Source organism: Bacillus rossius, chromosome 1, assembly GCF_032445375.1.
Source record: "Bacillus rossius redtenbacheri isolate Brsri chromosome 1, Brsri_v3, whole genome shotgun sequence".
In the NCBI taxonomy this organism is placed as follows: Eukaryota; Metazoa; Arthropoda; class Insecta; order Phasmatodea; family Bacillidae; genus Bacillus; species Bacillus rossius.
In genome coordinates, this window is record NC_086330.1 from 356688288 (window position 1) to 356707768 (window position 19481).

Sequence of the window (19481 nt, forward strand, 5' to 3'; positions counted from 1 at the left end):
ATATTTTTGAGAGAGGGTTCAATTCATACATGCTTAAATATTATTAAAAAAAATTCTATATTTTTATGTATATAATCAGTAGAATCAACAGAATATTTTCTTGCATTTTAGACCACTCTTATATGGTTACATAAAAGTTGTCCGGTTTCTGTTTCTCTTTCTTTTTCAGTGTATGTTAAAATTAAATTTGAAAAATATGTGATATAAATTAATTATATGATGCATTCAAAATTTGATTAAAATAAAAAAAAAAGTATTTGCAGAAGCTTAAAGGGTATGCATTCCCGCTGCATGTTGTGGTCACACACAGTTTGAGCCCGAACTAAAATGAGCGGCAGTAAAACAGTCACCAAGGATTGCTCAATCCAAGAAAAAAAAACTTTACATGAACCCAGTAGGGTGAAGCTTATGTTGATAGTGGTGTACTTAGCACATAATGTACTGTGTCAGTAAGCCACAGGGAAGGAATTAATGGGAAGTTGTTTTGCACACCAGCGTGAAACTTAACACAACCTAATGTTAAATTTTCCTTCAGCACCAGCTGTAAGACACAGATGTAAATTCCAGGTACATGTACTTGGAAAAATCCACTTTGCATCTTGCCCGTATAGAAACTTTGCCATATGACAAAAACTATTTGCCTGATTTTAGCGACGTGAAGACATGAATCCTTAAGATAAGTGATGTTTAGCAGTTTACTTCTCCGCTGTTCGAAGAGCATGTATAGTGGTTTACGTGGTTACGTGAATGTAAATGTATAGTGTTTCTTATTATTACACTGATATTAACCGTAAGATATGCTTGTTTTGACTTATTTGAAAGAAAAAAATATTCAGGACTTTTTTGTTTGTTACATTGTAATTTTGCACTTGTGTTTTTACCACTGACTTTGCCCCTATTTTGTTTACAACCTTCATAAGACAATTCTTTGATGTGCTTGTATTTAGCGAACTTTTTCACTATAATTTTGAAGTGAATCACAATGGGATCCTGGTCTTCAATTAAGAATTGTTAGAAAATTTGGTTAAGAACGAGACTGTAAATGTAGTCTTGTGATAGGTGTGTAGACTATGATTATTTAATCCTGGTTATTTGGTGTTTCATATTATGTACGTGCAGTAGGTAGGATTTTTAGTGTTTCTGATTTTAATATTACTTTTAGGTAGGAATCTAAAATATATTGAATATCTCTAAAATTATAGCTAACTCTTTGTCCATTAATGTTGGTTATAGAATGAGGGTTTGGTTGCTTAGTAATGTAGTAATATAGATCTTTTACTAACTTCAAAAATGCATGCAAACCTCTAAAATTGTGCCCTACTTATTTTATCAGTGTATCATCTAGGACAAATATGCGAGTTTAAAAAATTAATTTTAAAGTTAAATGTTTATTTAAATAGTTTTGTATATTGGTGGTGTGTATTCTAGAAAACACATGCTTACATGAGGCCAAACATTTTTTTTACTAACCATTCAGAACAGTGTCTTAACTTACTTTTTTTCCCCATAAGATTGGGTGTTGTATTATACGTTATACCATACTTTATTTTAAGATACTGTACTGAAACTGCATACTATATCAAGATACATATTGTTAATTTCATTATAATATCACGATGATACTTCTAATGTTTGCTCTGAAAAATTTAGCTCAGGATCCCAGTGTGTGATTTGTTTTTAGTATAAAAAATATTTTTTGCATACAGCTAGGTATGTATTTTTGAAGAAAAAAAATATATATTGTAATTTTATAACCTACATAGATATTACTTCTTGTGAAGGGTAGAATATTTTCTGATGTCATTAAACCCTTTAAAATTGTTTGTGCATGTTCATGCCATTATTGAGGGGTCTTTTCTTTGAAAATTTTGCAGGCAATTGGAAGATGAACTTCAGAATGAGAAACAGCACTTCAAAGCGGAACTGGAAGAACTCCAGCTGGAAATCACGCGGCTGAAGGAAGACAACGAGCGGCAACAGAAGATCCTGTCTGTGAACCTGACCAAGAGCCCGCAGACCCAGACGGAGGCGTTCATGCAGCACGAGATCGCGAGGCTGACGTCGGAGAACCTGGACCTGCAGGAGAAGTGCGATGGCTTGTCGGACCAGTGTCGGAAGCTCAAGAGGCAGCTGAAACTGCTGGCCAAGAAGCTGAAGGACGGGGGCGCCATCCCGGAGGCGGACGGCACGGGCGAGAGCGTGCCGTCTCCGGCCACGACCGGCAGGGCGTCGACCTCCGGCCTGCCGGTGGTGCGGAAGAAGGAGCGAGAGTACATGGGCATGTTCGAGTACCGCAAAGAAGACGAGAGCGTCATCGTGATGCATCTCATCCACGACCTGAAGCCGCAGGTGGCGATCACGCTGCTCCCGGGTCTCCCGGCGTACATCCTCTTCATGTGCATAAGGCACACGGACTTCGTCAACGACGACGAGAAGGTTCGCTCGTTGCTCACCGCCACCATAAACGCCATCAAGAAGGTGATCAAGAAGAAGCACCAGAACCTGGACACGTCCGTCCTCTGGCTCTCCAACACGCTGCGTCTCCTGCACAACCTCAAGCAGTACAGCGGGGACAAAACCTTCCAGGCGGAGAACACGCCCAAGCAGAACGAGCAGTGTCTGCACAACTTCGACCTGTCGGAGTACCGGCAGGTGTTGTCGGACATCGCGGTGTGGATCTACCAGGCCGTGATACGTGCCATGGAGGAGGCGGTGCAGCCGATGATCGTCCCGGCGGTGCTGGAGCACGAGGCCATCCTGGGTCTGTCGGGCCAGAAGCCCAGCGGCCTGAGGGGCCGCTCCTCGTCGGTGACCCGGGACCTGGACTCGCCCATCGACGTCGAGAAGGCCCTCGACACGTTGCTGCAAAAGCTCAAGAGCTTCCATCGCTGCCTGAGTTTCCACGGTGTGGATCCTGAGCTGATCGTGCAGGTGTTCAGACAGGTTAGTCTTGAAGTCGCGGTCCGGTTTTCCCACTGCCGTCGCACCTCGCTGGGCTCTGACGGGTTGTTTGCTTTTTGCAGATGTTCTACTTCATCTGTGCCAGCTCGCTGAACAACCTTCTGCTTCGCAAAGATCTCTGCCATTGGTCGAAGGGAATGCAGATTAGGTACAACCTGTCCCACCTCGAGCAGTGGGCGCGAGAGCAACACTTGCAGGTAATGGCTGATCACAAGACACTTGAGTGCAGTTTACTCATCTTGATTTGTGTCTAGTGTCTATTAACATTACAGAATAGCCCCTGTTTGTAACAAGCAAATAATTTAAATGTTGTGCTGTGGACACATTGATTCTACATTAAAAAAGTAGAACCGTTGTGTCTTTAAAAATATTTGGCAAAATTTTGTGGGTGATATAGGGAGTATAACAGAATATAATATGATTTTTTAAAACTTTGTCTATCTTTTCATCTGTCAAATCTCCAAAACTACTAGATGAATTTTAACATGGTTTTCACATGTTACTTGAGTGTAGCTTGGGGCTTTCTTTCATCAAAATTGGCCTCCTGCAATAAAATATATTAATTTATTGTTTGAAGAGTCTATTCAGCTTAGTACAGGTCGTAAAAAAGTCAAAATATGGAGCTTTATTAGTTGATTTTTAAAGGGCCCTCAAAGAAGTTTTCGGATATTTGCTTCGGTGACACATTCATCATGGTGTAATATACCAAGGAACCAATAGATAGTTATTTTTAGTTTTTTTTTACCTCTGTGACAAGTATTTTAGTGATTTTACGTCAGTGACAGAATTAAGCAAATTTACGAATATAAACTAACATTTATTTTACTTGGCTAAGAATACAGATTTACTAATTTCGCTTTGTGTTTTGGATATTAAAAGCTAAACGAATTTAATTTTTTTTTGCTTCTTTCGATTAGTTTTATTTCGTTTTGTCTTCTTGGCGAGGAAAAACTAATCTATTGAGTTTGCTTTGTGATTTGTGTGCCTACTTACTACATTTTAATTTAGTTTTGTTTATAAATAAAAATGCCTAAAAAATGGTTGAGTCTTTCTCAATCACTTAATCTGTACTAAAAATTAAAACAGCTTATGCAAAACCATTTTGAAAATATCATTCATAAACTGCTTTGTTACAAATAAAATATTTTATGCACCTCACTATGTATTGTGCTTATTTCTCTAGTAATATGTTCGGAATAAATCACTTTTCTTCCAATGGTATATCAGAAATATCCTGAAGTTGCACAAGTGAAGTCACAGATTATTGGCTTGTACATAATGAATTCAGTAGAGGTAGAGTAGTTATTGATGGCATAACATTTTGTTAAACAGTTAACTGATAGATTTTTCATGAAATAGGTTTATTGTATAATGTATGTTAAATGTTCGGGATTCATTTTAAAAGTGTTACAGTTTTATATGATGAAGTTGTTAGGCATCTAGCATAATGAAAATCAAATTTTACTTCTAGGTTGAATACCTAACTTTATTGATTCAATATGTCTTGTATAGTGTTCATGTATTATTAATTTAGCACAATTCTTAAAGTATTAATAATATTAGCTACATATTTCTAAATTTAAAACAAAAGGGTAATAAATGATTTAAAAACTGTTGCCGGAAACTGCATTATTCTGCTGCACTTAAAACTGCATGAGAAGTTGTTTAAAAGTTACTGTGCTCTGGAACCATTATTTGTTTGTAAGGACACCAAGGTGCCGGACATGCTCCAGCCAATCATCCAAGCAGCTCAGCTTCTGCAAGCACGGAAGTCTGATGAAGACGTGCAGAGTGTATGTGACATGTGCGACAGGCTGTCTATGTTTCAGGTAGGTAGTAACCGTCGGAATAAATTTGTTAAAGCTAATTTTGTAATTTCTTAATAATTACAGGCAGGGCCGGATCAGGAGTGTGACAGCAGGGTTCAGATTTGGAAGGGCATGCACTCATACTATAAAATATTTAAGTGGTAATGGTGTGTATGTGACTCTTGCCTTGGATAAAATTTTAACTATATCTAGGCCTGAGTAAATGTGACCCTGTAGCATGGTGGCTAGGACCCAAAATTTGAAGTAGGAAGTATGTAGTGTTGGATCAAATCTAAATTTTCTTGGATTCGAATCTCAAATTCGAATTCCTGAGATAATATCAGGGATAAAACCAGGGGGTCCCTGGGTTCCAGGACAAAAAAAAATTCCTTTCGGCACAGCCTGCAGGCGTAGGTACATTGCTAAATTCCGAAGTACCAATTCAGGGAATATTTTGGTAACTTCTATAAACTCCTGGAACATTTTAATGCCTACTTAACATCCTATATATTCACCAATATTCAAGAGAGATGGATTTAACATTTTTTCATATTCCATGCAGCAAAATTATTTTGAATGTTTTGAACTTAAATACATCCAGCTTTGAATGTCTTAACAAATTTAGTATTATGCCTGCTAAGATAATTATACAATTATTTTTGATCTCCAAACACGATTTTTCATCCCTTACACTTATACGCAGTAGTATAAAAATTTTTTTTAACAAAAGTTTAAGGTAACATTAATATGTTTATTAATAAATTCAGACAAATTTGATACTAACAAATTGTAATTTTTTTTCATTTCAACCCCTGTTTTTACGGTAATAGTTCATTTCATCAAAAATTGTTTCAGGCAAAAGTTTTAGACAAAAATTATAATATTTACAAACAACTTGAATGTATTCGATGTTGTGCCTATGAAGGTAGTTATAATTTCTTTTTTTGCCGTCCAACCCTTGGTTTTTCAACACCTTGCAGTTATAGTTGGTCATATCAAAAACATATGCAGACGAAATATTTTGGTATTACGCTTAAGAGTTATAATATGTACGAAAAAATGTGATATTTTCCATATTATGGGAGTTACAGATCTTTCTGTTTTTCAAAAAAACCTTCCCCACATCTTTTGGTCGGATATTGCCTATTAACGAACTCGACCGAGATTTTCCACTACTAGATCTTGTGTATCAATTTGAAAGTGATTTGTGAATAATTGTGACAATTATAGTTTTGGGGTCTATGGACTATGAAGCGAAAAACTTAATAAAAAAATTTCGAAAGTCGCGCTATGGTAACAGCTACAATAATAGGCAGTATTTCTTTAAAATATATTTAATACAAATGGAAACAGAATAAGAAAATTACTGTGACTTAGCTACTTAAGGTTACAGAGAGATGATTTTATTAGTATTATTGTTCTTAGTGGACAACAATAATGTACTATTTCCTCCTCATTATAGCTAGACATGCCTTGTACACAGAATCGGCATTGATTATGTTGCCAAGTAGTCTATTGAGGCATTGATGTGTGTTTCATATATTTAAACAGAATATATATGTATTTATGATTTGTTTTAGTTATGTCATCAAACAATTGACTTAACAAAGTAATTAAAACAATAAAATAAAAACTAAAATATAAAATGTTAAGTTTTATTTTCTCAAGAAAAACATTAATTAAATTTATATGTCTATGGGTTTAAGTTCTAAAAGTCTACAATACCATTTGATTTTGGTATGACAGACAATTTTATTTTAAACTTCAATAATATAGAAAACTTAACTCATAAGAAAAACTATATATTTGTTATACAAAATACTGGCTATGGCCGTGATGAGATGGTAATCAAAGTAATACAAAATGCTAAACACTATCTTGGATGTTCTTTGTGCCGGGGTGGGGGAGGTGTGCATTGAACCCCAGGATGGTTCCTGTGGGAGCACCACTTAATGCCTTTCCATACGTCAGTCCTTGCCAACGACTGCAACTTGTGTTAGGTGTTGCTGGCTTGACGTCTTTTCACAGGTACGGGCTGGTCGCAACATGAACGGTGGTCAGTCTTCTTGTTTGTGAACAGGGTGTTGACAGAGTAACAGAACTGAGGAACTGGTCATGAAAGTCATGAAACACTTAAAACACACTAACTGTGCTGGAAATCACTAAAACTTGAGTTTTCGGCAGCATTTTGCTAAATTGCTTTTTTTTTTATATATATATAAACCCCTCACTTCGATTTATAGTCGCACATTAAATATAAATAGACGTTCACTAAAATAATCTCTGGAAGTGAAAAGGTTTTAGCTTTCTAACATAAAAATTGGCATTTTCCTGTGATAAATTTCTTAAAAATGTTTGATTTTTCCTTTTATGCATACACATTATCTGTTGTGTGGAAAAGTTAAGAAAATTTATTAAAAGTTCCTGGAAAAAAAAGCCCTGAATTGGGTTTACTAGGCATTTGTAGATGTACGAGTAAATAAGGAGATGATTATTTTTTTTTTATTAGTTGTATTTTTTTTTACCATGTTTACCTTGTTGACAGCTTAAAGCAAATGAAAATGTTAATTACAGTTGTATGGAGTTTAACAAGTTCAAAGGTAATTTTTTTCTTTGGTTGCAGATTATCAAAATTCTGAACTTGTACACACCTGCTGATGACTTTGAGGAGCGCGTGCCCATGACCTTCATCCGCAAGATCCAGGCTAAGCTGCAAGTGAGGGGAGAATCGCAAGAACAGGTGAGAAGCTACAGCGTTCGTGTTTCACTGCTTCGCATTCATCTGTGCATCTGTCGTTAACTTTTTTGATTAGTCGAATCTCTCATTGATCTTTGAGCTCTTATTTTGAGTCAAGTTTGCTTAAGGCTTTGTGTCCCACATGCCGTGATGGATTTTTTTTTTCATAATTACTTTTTTGAGGGTTATTTCTGTCACAAATATTTTCAACCAGAATTTCACTTAGGCATGCAAGTCTTCATAATTGTCATCACTTGCGCTGTTCTTTACACTAAGTTAATATATGTTAAAAATATTTTTGGCAGAAGTATAAATTCAAAGGAGATTTCAAGTTAAAATTTTTTATAAATAGCTCTTAAAAAGAGTATGACAAAAAAAATGAACAAATAATGTTTACAGTTTATGTTCTTGTATGCACCTGTAGTGTTCTTACATAATCAGATTATTTTCGTTACATACTTCACACCAAGCATATCGGCAGTTGAAAATGCTGGGTGCAGTGCGTGTATCACCACAGGAAATGTTTTCAAGTTGTCTCCTGCCAACAGCTAGTCTGTTACGAATGTCAACCACAGTAAGCCGAGCCCTTCGTAGAACAATGGAGAATGGAGAGGGGTGGGGTAGCAGTTTGGCTCAAACTGTAGACATGAAGTTAAGGTCACAGGATGTCCACAGTAGAGAGAGAACAAGGCCAACTACGGGATGGTGGAGGTTAATTTTTTTTAAATTTCTTTTATAAAAGTACTAAATTATATTATATAGAAATTTACTCATGGAGATTGTAATTTTTGGTCAGAGAAAGTCTGGTAAAATTGAGGGATATTTTATTACGAATTTGTGTGGACACCCCAAAGGCAAATGTCATAAATCAATTTTTTTTTTTAAAGTATGCGAAATAATATTTAAAATTTATTTAATTTTTTGAATCAGCATAATTCATTTTTTTTCAGGTAGAAACAGTATTTTGCATTGTTTGTCATGTGAACCTTGAAATGATTCATTCATCAATAATTATTTTCAATGTGTAACATCTTAGCTCTTGGTATACGGCATTTGGTGGGAGTAGTTTTGTGAATGCAATGGAAGTCAAAGAACAGAAATATGCAACAACCACAGTGCTGCCATCTGTGATGGATGGTATAAACCAAAGTTCACAACGACAAGTGGGGAAACTTTATAGTATTAACTGTTTGATGAATTTTAACAAGATGGACAGTAATTTAATAAAATTCCTTGTTGAAAATTGAGTCAAAAACGGGGGTTTAGTAATTTTTCAAGTGTTTTTCACTCTTATCGGAGCTGTTTCAATATATATATATATATATATATAGGCACAAGATATTATAGTGACTTGCAATAAAACTGAATAACACCGAAAATCAAGTTAATATACCTCAAAGCACCGAAATGCAATTAAAATCATAAAACTAATTATGCATTTTCAATCAAAACTTAATTCTAATGACAAATACCTCATCTTTAAATTATTAAATTCAATGTAAGTAACTTATTTAGCATGATGTTTGTTCAATAATTTAATATTAAAAAAATATTTGAAAAACTATACTTTTTTATTTTTCAACTCTTTACATTACAACTTTAGAACATTTTTCTAACATAAATATTTAACAAATTTTTTTTTGTTCCATATAGTTACATATTTACTACAAATCATATTGAAAAAGTATGTCAAATGATGCTGTTTTGGAGAAATATTTAAGTGTCATATTAAGTAATATCTAATATGCTATCAATTTTAATAAACATATTTTTAAAAAAAATTAACACAGAAATCTTGTGTTTTTAAAATGAAAGTTGACCTGAAAATAAAAACATAAAATCTTGTCTCTAATAGTATAATTTAAAGTTTCTGCCTGCTAATCATTTGATTAAAGATTCGATGTAGCTGCTATGGCAGCAAATTCTAGCGGCGGGTGCGGAAAACACGTGTTTTTCGCATCCAGTAATGTAGTAAAAACACAATTTTTGTACATTTATCAAGCTCTGTATTATTTCAAAGAAGTCTACATTAAATTTGATGTCCGAGTTTAGATTTTGCACATTTCTGGCAAGTACTGAAAGATTAACATTTTTCTTTTAATGCATTTTATTACAGTCAACATTGCTCATGGATACAAAATTCAGCTTCCCTGTGCGGTTCCCGTTCAACCCGTCGAAGATCCGCTTGGAGGACATAGAGGTGCCTGAAGTGCTGAACCTGCCGATGCTGAAGAAAGTGTAGTCGCGTCCACCGAGACTGGTGGACTGGCTTCTGGTCGAACCCCCACCGCCTTCGTGAGCAGCGAGGTACAAGAAGTCCTCGGTCCCTGAGTCTCCGGATTCCCGTTTGTGGCCGAAACATCAGCTCTGACTGCGTGCGTCAGTGTGACTCGTCAGTTGTAGCCCACTCACGTTAATTACTGGTGCCATCATCTGGTACAATAGTTTCAATTATTCCTCAAGTGTATGATACTAATATGTGTAACATGTGTTTTTGCTGTTGAAACTTAGCAGTGATGTAACAACTTTGTATAGGTGCAATTCTCATAAATACTTTTTTTTGTAATTTTTTTTCCCAGCAAACTTAGATGCATAATTTTCTAAAAAGAAAATTTGCCAATTACCTGTAAAAAAAAAAAATGTTCATGCATATTTTACAATGCTCAGATTGAGAAATTGAGATTTTGCTTGAATTTAATAAGAATTTTTTTGAGATTTTATTTCATACTTAGGTACAAGCAGTATTCAATCTTTATTTTGTACATTTTGTTTTGTTGCAATTTTTGTGCATACGATATGTCTCTTTGTGAACTGAAACCTTAATGAGACTACTTTGACCTGTACATTCCATTAAAAGAAATGTTCAAAGATGTTACCACAACATTCCAGTTGTTAAATGTTATGTGCCATTCAGTGTAAAATGGGCACCAAGAGAATTTATTGGTGTACCTGTTTCTTTGTACTGTAATGCCTGTGCACAAATGTACAAGTTTTATAGTTACTGTATTTGTAAAATTATGTCTTGCATATTTATTTTAAATTATTCTTTCTTTTTTTTTTGTGTTTTTTCATGTTTGTGATTACGATTATTGAAGTGACTAGCTTTGGAGAAACTGCAATGGTTTCTTTCCTTTTGATTGTAAGTCAGTCTTAAATACTTTAAAAATATATATATCTAGATAGTTTTTTAATGTGTGAAATACCAACTATACCAAGGGATTTAAGTGCTTAGTTCTTTAAATTTTATAGATTATTTTACATGCACTAAAACATGTGAATATTAATAAGAATACTTCAATTTTGAAGTAATGTATTAACATTTTATTTTTAGTGGTTTTTTTTTTCCAGTTTCAGGAAACATTTTGTGAAATAGTTGAAATTTATTGGAGTATATATTTTTTTTATATATTTGTTAAGCTTTGTATATCAGATTCTACCTCTTCAGTTTTAGTAATGCATGCTCAGTAAAACCTCTTGTGTGATAAAACATTTACATTTGGTGAAAATGGTGTGTGAAGCTCTCCATTTTCTAATTAGGACTTTAAATTGTTCACTCACTGGTAAGTACGTGGGACATATATTCACATTTCCTTGCGTGACCTTGTTATATGAGAGAAATTTAAACAGTATTTTCTCATTGCCAATGAAGCTTACTCCAGTCATTATGATACAAAGTAAGAACATATAAAAATAGCTTTGATTCTTCTAGTTTATAATGACATTTGCTGCTTTTTTTTAAATATTCATTTGGACATGAAGACAAATTTAACTAATAATTGAGGGTCATGAAAGAGTTGATTATAGCGAGGGGAAAATACCTTGTGAAGTAATCAATTTGATCAAGGACTTAAATTTGTTATTCTCAATTTTTCATTTGGCAGTTCATTATATAAATGGTTTTACTGTGTAGTTTGAAAGATTTTGCAAACTTAAGGAGAAATTCTTGTAATACTAAAATGTGTGAAGTGAAATGGTTATAAAATATGTGTTTGGGTGTAGAAAACAAAATGTAATGATTGTACTTATGTGTGGTTAAGTTCTTCTTCAAAGAGTGTTTTAGGTAATTTCCATTTACATCTTGGCTAGTCGTGCTTTCATGGTGAAGAAAATGTACTGAAGTTGAAGTACCATTTTTAGTATTTCTGTAAAACAATAACAGCATGTATGTGTGCCAAGATGAAACATTTAATTTTTTTGTATATTTTTAAAAGTTTTTTTTTAGCTTTTTGGTTAGCTTATTGGTTAGCTCATCTACAGATCCCTAAGACCTTTTGTGCTTATGTGGATTGTTGCAACTTTGTTTAGCTCATTTGCATCTGAACCAGGTGTGTCAGTTTCATGTTTAACATCATACTCCATTTTAGTTATTTCATTTTCTTGTCACTAAACAGAATTTCCTACCAGATATTTTATATTATCCAATATCTAGGGACATGATTATATGGATAGTTGCAATAAGCACCAAAGTAACACAGTAAAACATGTCAGTACATCATACAGTGCCAAAATGAAAGTTAGTCATGAAACCAAGCATAATTTAACCAAAACTTAGGTCACGAAAAAGGGTATCTTTTAATGTTTGACATTCATTTCCATAAGACATTCATACCAAAGTGCGTAGCTCATAACAAATTTATTTACTTTATTGTGCATCTCTTATTTAATAACTTTTAAGCTACAAACTTATTACAATTTTTTAATTGTTAAAATGCAACCAGACATCACACTGTTTTGGGGTAATAACTAGTTAAAAACAGAATTCATAAAAAAAAAATGTTACCATCTCTAATAGTGGTAATTAGTCAAGCCAGTCAAATGCAAATGACTTCACAGCTGAAATAAACTTCAAGTTAATATTTGTTCATAATTTGTGACCCAACAAAATGCATAGAGCAATGAAATAACAATCCTGGCATCTTGAGACAAACTTGTTTAACTTGATGTGCTTTCATTTTGGCATACTGTTATTTAAAATACTTTTTATCTTGTACTTAAACCACTAGTCCATTTTTTTTATATAATGAAAAGGGTGTGTTACCCATGTAGATGGTGCTACTGTTGATATATTTCAATGGAAATCAAATTTACTCCTAACTTTATTTAAGAAATAAGTTAATCCTTGAATATGTAGTTGTTTTGTTTTGTTTGTTGTGAATGTAATTATACCCACAAAGTGTATATAAAAATCAAATCCAAGTTTATCCTGTAACATTTTAACTGTAATTATAGTTATAAATATTCCATGTACATTATGTAATGAGTACGTACCTCAAGTGAATGGAGAGGGAAAAAAAACTGTTGTGTGGTAGCCATGTAAACAAAAGATAATAATTTTGGAATAGAATAATTTCTGCTTTATAAAAATATTTTAATGCATACCTACATATTATATTTCTAAGAATTCCCTGCAATACATGAAGCCATTCCACAATTGTAAACATGCACAAAAGTATTCCAGCTTGTGAAAAATTTGTATTTTAATGATTAAAAAATAAATAGTATTATTTAAAAACTTGGATTGGTTAAGAGTTTGAAGATCGTTGAGTATTTGATATGGCAGTCAGTATTTTAGTGTCGTTTTTCAAACCTGTGGTTTATTTTCAGTGCTGATTTTTGTTATAATAATAGATACTCATTGTAAAAAAATTTTAACCTGAGTTTTAAGGTTTTTTTTTAATTAAGTGATATAAAACATTCCTAATAGCTTTTAGAAAGCTGTGATAAAGTGAGCCTAAATGACACTGCTATAGTGAACAGAGTTATATGAATATAATGTGCATTGTATATCGGCTTTTCTGTTGTGTGTTAAAAGGTTATATTTTTTTAATTATGTTGATTGTGTGTATGTGTGGAAATTACTGGAACAACAGTTCTGTTGTTGGAAAAATAACCAGATGCTGGAGCATTGTTCTGTAAGCAAAGATGTGGCTGGTGATTGTAACTTGTGTGCGTTCCATCTGCAGCGACGGCCTGTTGGATTCGTAGCTGTTTAACATGCTGGTCATCATGTACCATTTCGTTCATTTCTTCAGGAGTGGAAGTGGTTTTCTGGATGATACTGTCACAGCCAGAATTACGCGTTTGCTTTTTATCCCCCAAAAAGCCACATCTTTTCTTTGTAGTTGCACAGCCACTGTTTGAATGTAGAGGGCCTACCTCCCTTGGAATCACAAATAAAAACTTATTTCTGTTAGAAATGGAGCATTTTATTTTGTGCAGACTGACATTTTTTTTTCCCTTACATTGTTAAAAGTTGCTGGCATGAGAAATGCATAAAGGAAAAAAAAAATGGTCTGAAAGGGTATATTTTCCTCCTGTTTTATTTGGCCAATAAACTTTTGCTGAATGGAACAGTACCAAACATGCTCATTTAATTTGAAGTTACAAAATAGTACTAGGATTTTTTATTTTCAATTAAAAGCAGTAACAGTGCAACATAATTGCTTGCTGTTGTGAAATGTTAAATAAACTCTTAACACCATGTAAACAACCATACTTTAACTGGAAATGGTATGTGTCTCCTGGTGCAGATATTTATGAAGTCTATAAGTCTATAATATTCTAGTTAGTTGTAAATTGCTTGATGAAAATGAATATAACAAACACTTTAACATACACAAAATATTTATTAAAAATGCAATTTATTTTAAAATTGTGCAAATTAAAAGTTAAAGAAAATATTTGACAAGGAAAATTGGTTTTAATGAAGAACCTCTTGATAAATTACATTGCCTGTTGTTTCTGGTCATTCAATAATGTGCCTTGTGGATTTGATTCAATATACATATTCACTTGACTTGCAAAACTTTATCGTGACCAAGCCAAATACAATTGGCCATGTGAAAATACAGTCCTCCAAATTGATTTTAACGTGATAAAATTACTGGCCTTGTCTGTATGCAGGAATTATTGGAAATTGGCAGTGTTTTGATATGAAAGGTAATATTGTCGGTTGGAGCGAGATTAATCCTGCAAATTATAACTATATCATTGTGATTGCATGTTGAAATGATTTCTGCACTCGTCAAATTTCGTCCAGGCTCTTCCACAATCGAGTTCCATTGCTAAGTTATTTTTTTAGAGTTCGTTTCTCAGCAACATGACAGTAACTTTCTTAAGCAACAATACATGAGGTGGCATGCTGGATGGAGTTAGCTCATAGAAGAATTAAACAAAATTGAGTGCATCATTTGGATCTTCACTGAAATCAGAATCTGTGCCATAACAGACTTGAGTTTCCATCAATTAAATTGATTACCTTCCTACTCATTTTTAATGTTTGCGTGTTTGTCGGCACGAAAATGATTCTGTTTGATAGTTTTTGCATCGACAAGCCGACCTCCGTAGCGTAGCCGGATGCACACCGGCTTACGGTGCGAGGGGTCCTGGGTTAGAGTCCCGGGTAAGGCATGGGTGTATAATATATATTCTCATATTTGATAACGACTGGAAATTGAAGATTCAAGCTGCATATAAATGACCCTTTGGCTATGGGCGAAAGCTGAAGGCCACATAAAAAAAAAAAAATAGCATTGACATTTGCTGCAAGTTTCCCAAAAACTCTCAATTCTCCCGTTAGACTGAAGTATCAAGGAATGGAACTGAAAGATTTAAACCGCTGTGAATTGTCCCACCCTTGAGTAATGTTGATGCAAATGCAGATGCTATTTCTCAACGTCGAATGAATGCGAAGTGTCTTGAAGAGAGAAAATTTTATCAGAGCCAGCTGAACCATCGAGATGAAAACACTTGAGAGTTATGAAATTTGGATTGTGAATTGCTCTGATTCGATTAAATGCATCAAACTGTTTATCATTGAGTTTTGCCATTGTAATCAGCATCCCGTTCATCTTCCAAAATGTCAAAATCTTGATTGTAGTCGACATGAGCATTTACTATTTAACACCATAGTTAAAGAAAATAATATTACTTATTGTTTCAGTAAGTGTTATAACTTTAATACACAGCCCAGTCCATTGGTTTGGTTATTTTACACTAGATTTATAACATTTATTTTTTACTTGCAATAAAGATCAGTCTTATAAACATAAAATTGGTTAGGGTGTATGTGAATGTGTGTGTGTATGTACACACAAATATTAAGAAGTGTGTTACTTTGTATGTTTTATATACAAATTTGAAGATTTATTCCAAGCTTTATGGATTTTTACACACTTGACATTCAAATTAAGTAGAATATCCCTGTTTGCATAAGATTCCTTTAAAAAAAAAAAAATTACTCTTGCCACACTATAAATCAGAATTCTGGTTCTAATTGGTGAAATTTTGCAAAATGCCATTTAAAATTGTAAGTAAAATCATTACTGTCTTTTAATAATTTTGAAAAAAAAAGTCTTCAACCATTATGGAAACAAATTTCAATGAATATGAAGTAAAGTTTTCTACAACAGCTGATTGGCTGCTGTGCACTAACATCACTCTTAGCATTGCATACCCACCATCCCTCAGCCTGCCTGTTGAGAAGCCGTGCCACCCAAGTTCGGCCCTCGCAAACTGCTTGCCATCAGGGTACAGATCACCGAGATGCTGGGCGATGATGTCATAGATCTGAGCGAGTCTCCGTACAATCGCAGGAACACCATGGCTGGCAAAGACTGTTCCCTTAGATTCTGTGTCAATTTCAAACCGACATAACCATTCCTGGACCACTAACCCTCAACACTGAGGCCCTCGCCGGGCTAGGGGACACTCGCACTTTATCATCACTCAACCTCAAGTCGGGACACTGGCAGGTCCCAGTGCACCCCAAGGATCACCCCAAGAATGCCTTCACGGCACCCGATGGGTGGCACTTCCAGTTCTGCGCGATGCCGTTCGGGCTGATGGATGCCCCTGCAATATTCCAGACAATTATGGTCTGCGTCCTGGACGGGTACATCAGCAAAATGTCCACTGCTTACCTGGACGACATAATATATGGTCTCGGACGTGGGAGGACGACACCCATCATCTCTCGCTGGTCCTTTAACAGCTCGCAACGCATGGACTCGCGTGCATGCTGCGCTAGTGCCATATCAGCACCAGTGAGCTGGAGTTCTTGAGGCACATCGTCAGTGCCGAAGGCTGTCAACCCCTCCCCGAACAGCTGACACTCATTGACAGCAAACGGGTGCCCCGCATTAGGAAGCAACTTCAGAAGCGGATGGGGCTGCTGAACTGGCTGCTTTCATTCATTCCCAATTTCGCCACCATAACAGCACCTATGATGGACCTTCCCTCCCCAAAATCAAAGTTCCTGTGGATGGAGGCTGCAGAGTGGTTGCTTGGCCTGGTGAAGCAGCAGCTCTGCGACTGCCACATCCTGTTGCACCTGGTCCCGGATGAGCCCATCTTCAAGACAGGTGCGAGTTAAGATGACATGGATGTGGTGCTCTACCAGGTGGGGAACGGCGGGTAGCAGAGTACACCAGCGCCAAGTTCGGCCCCGCAGAATGGCGCTATCATGTGAATGAGCAGGATTGTCGCTCGGTGTGGGCCCTCGGAGTAAGATGCTCTTCACGTTGCGAAGTACTCGACCTTTGTCTCACAGACCGTGTGACTTCCATAGCTTAATTTCTCCAAATTTCTTTCTTTAAGACTCCACGAGACACTTCAGTCAGTCTGGACTTGCCACCGTGTAATCTAATCATGTGACCTCTAGGGGACTTTAGCATTATACATAACCACAAACTTTCGCTCAGACGTGTGGCCCCATGTGTGAATGATGCCACCTGAGTGTCCTCAGCTTAGACCACAAGGCCGTCGGTTAGGCGTGATGGGTACTGTAATCTCTTTTATTTAAGGTGGCTCAAGGACTTCCAGAGCCTGCCCTATCATTTGCCTGCATGGTGTGATTTAATGTACGGCTTTACGCCAGTCTAGTACTGCACAATATGGCGTGTTTTCCTAACGAGTTCGTGGTAATTTATTAAAAGTGTACTATGTTAGGGTTTTGTAATATCCGGGGCCGCGTAGCCATTCGGGGATGGATACGAAACTGTAAGAGATCTGTTTGTTTTCTGTCACACGTATTTTCATGTATGGTCTTGTTTTGTGTACGCCCAGTGTAGCATAACTTTGTGTTACTGTATGTCCGGCCAGTAATGCGCAATCCATAATTATCATGTCAAGGCAGCATAGGCCCGTAATGTATTGACCGTTTAGCAGCCAAGCCGTAATGCTTGAAACACAAGCCAATAGGGACAGGAACCTATGTCTATGGGGACAGGTGTCCGGCGTCGAGCCCCGGCTCCGATGTAGTACAGGCCATGCCGCCATGTCTATGCAGCGCCTTCTATGAGCGTCTCACGCTAATAAACATCTTAACCGAGCAACTATTTTAATTGGCTGCAAACTGCCCCCTCATTTATACACTAAAAGAGATTCTGTTAGCATCATGCCTGCCGCCTGCTTATGCCGCATTGCCGCGTGGTGACGTCTCGACCCGAGGAGAACCATCGTGTCGCAGAATAAATAATTCTGTGATCGTGTTATACCTGATAACTTGACTCAAGAAACAACCGAACAATTCAAACATTTAAAGGTAGTAGAACCATACATAGCGAGCACACAACCTATTGGCACTGAAAAGAACTGTATGGTTATGACCTACCTAGGTCGCGACACTGCATGCGCACTGCTAGCTATAGCTAGCTAGTATCGTAGCTCAGCTTCTTATTCTTACGTCATTCCCGTTCTGTCTTCTGTATACTGTTCCCAGTTCTTGAATAACAGTTTACAACTTTGTTGATATTTGTGTCCCGATTTGAGTTAATGAATTAACAGCCTAATAATGTACGAACCAATTAATTATTAATTATGTATATCAATTTTGTGTTTTATTTGTTAAGGTGACTGTAAAATACTTGGTATAATCTACTTGAAACAATTTGCTAACTGTTTATTGAGGCCTATATTATATATATTATTTATAAGTAAGATAATGTATATTGTATAATTTTTTGTAAATATTCCTTTTTTATGATAAACTTAAAATTTTAAATAAAATTTATGTACTTAGTTAAGATGAGTGTTATTTACGATAACCGTTATAAACTTTTATGAAACCATAATAGGTTCCCTTACGTTTCTGGTTATCAAGAACGAAAGAATCGAATTCTAGACTGCTACGGTTGACGACAGTCGTCGTGGCCTCATAGACTTAGAGGCCGTTTCTGCCCACCGCCGGGTACCTGAGGGGGGGCTATTCCCCCTAACCCCTCGGTGCAGTGCAGTGAGTGCTCCGTGCTAGGGACGCACCCGCGTGCGCCCTAACTTCGCTGCTGGACCGCTCAAGGACGGACATCTTTGAATAATTATTTGTAAATAACTTAACTTGTAATTGTGTATTCAAATAGGGTAGTTATGTGTTTTGTTTGAATCGTGTAGCTTTGTACAGGGGCCGCGCCTGGCCCGCAGTGGACACGCGACCCTCCGTGCCGCTTTCCCCCCTTCCCCCACCCTTCTCTTGCGCGGCGCAGCGGCCGCGCGGGGCGGGGAGTCGGGACGTCGGGAGTCGCCGCTTGGCTGCTGTTGAGGGAGGTTCTGTATCGCTGCGCTCCGCGAGTCCGCAGGCCATCTGCCACGCGCGTTGCTAGCGTCGCTACCGTCGTTTCGGCTAGCTCCCACGTTCGACATCTTCAGTCGCGGAGTAGTGCGCCCTCGTGGATGACCTGCAATTTGCGTTCGTTCACGGCGCGGCGGGGGACGTGTCCCGTAACATCGTTGTGGGTCAGGCGCGCTCAGGGAAAAGGACTAAATAAAACATCTTGCAGACTAACAGCGGACGTTTCCTGGTTCGATCTCCACTCCCATACGCCTGCCCGGTTCATCACCTACCCCTCTCCCCAGCTCCCGGTCCCGGCCACAGTAGGCACGAACCCCCACCTCTCACTGAGTTAGTCGGCCGAAATAATTACAACCTAAATTCACAGTCGCACGTCGGGGATCGGGAAGTAGCCACGGCCTGGGGACGA

At 36.7% G+C, this 19481-nt stretch overlaps 1 protein-coding gene across 3 annotated transcripts in view; it reads left to right on the top strand.

Annotated features, from left to right (window-relative positions):
• The window catches only part of LOC134528276 (unconventional myosin-Va), a 138138-nt gene extending 124435 nt beyond the window's left edge, over nt 1-13703 (top strand). For all 3 annotated transcript variants that reach the window (XM_063361758.1, XM_063361757.1, XM_063361759.1), the window contains 5 exons: nt 1875-2943; nt 3024-3158; nt 4668-4790; nt 7393-7509; nt 9623-13703. In XM_063361758.1, coding sequence (XP_063217828.1) covers nt 1875-2943; nt 3024-3158; nt 4668-4790; nt 7393-7509; nt 9623-9748 — 1570 coding nt within the window. In that variant the 3' untranslated portion in view covers nt 9749-13703. The remainder of the gene's footprint in view (nt 1-1874; nt 2944-3023; nt 3159-4667; nt 4791-7392; nt 7510-9622) is intronic.
• Nucleotides 13704-19481: the final 5778 nt, after the last annotated feature.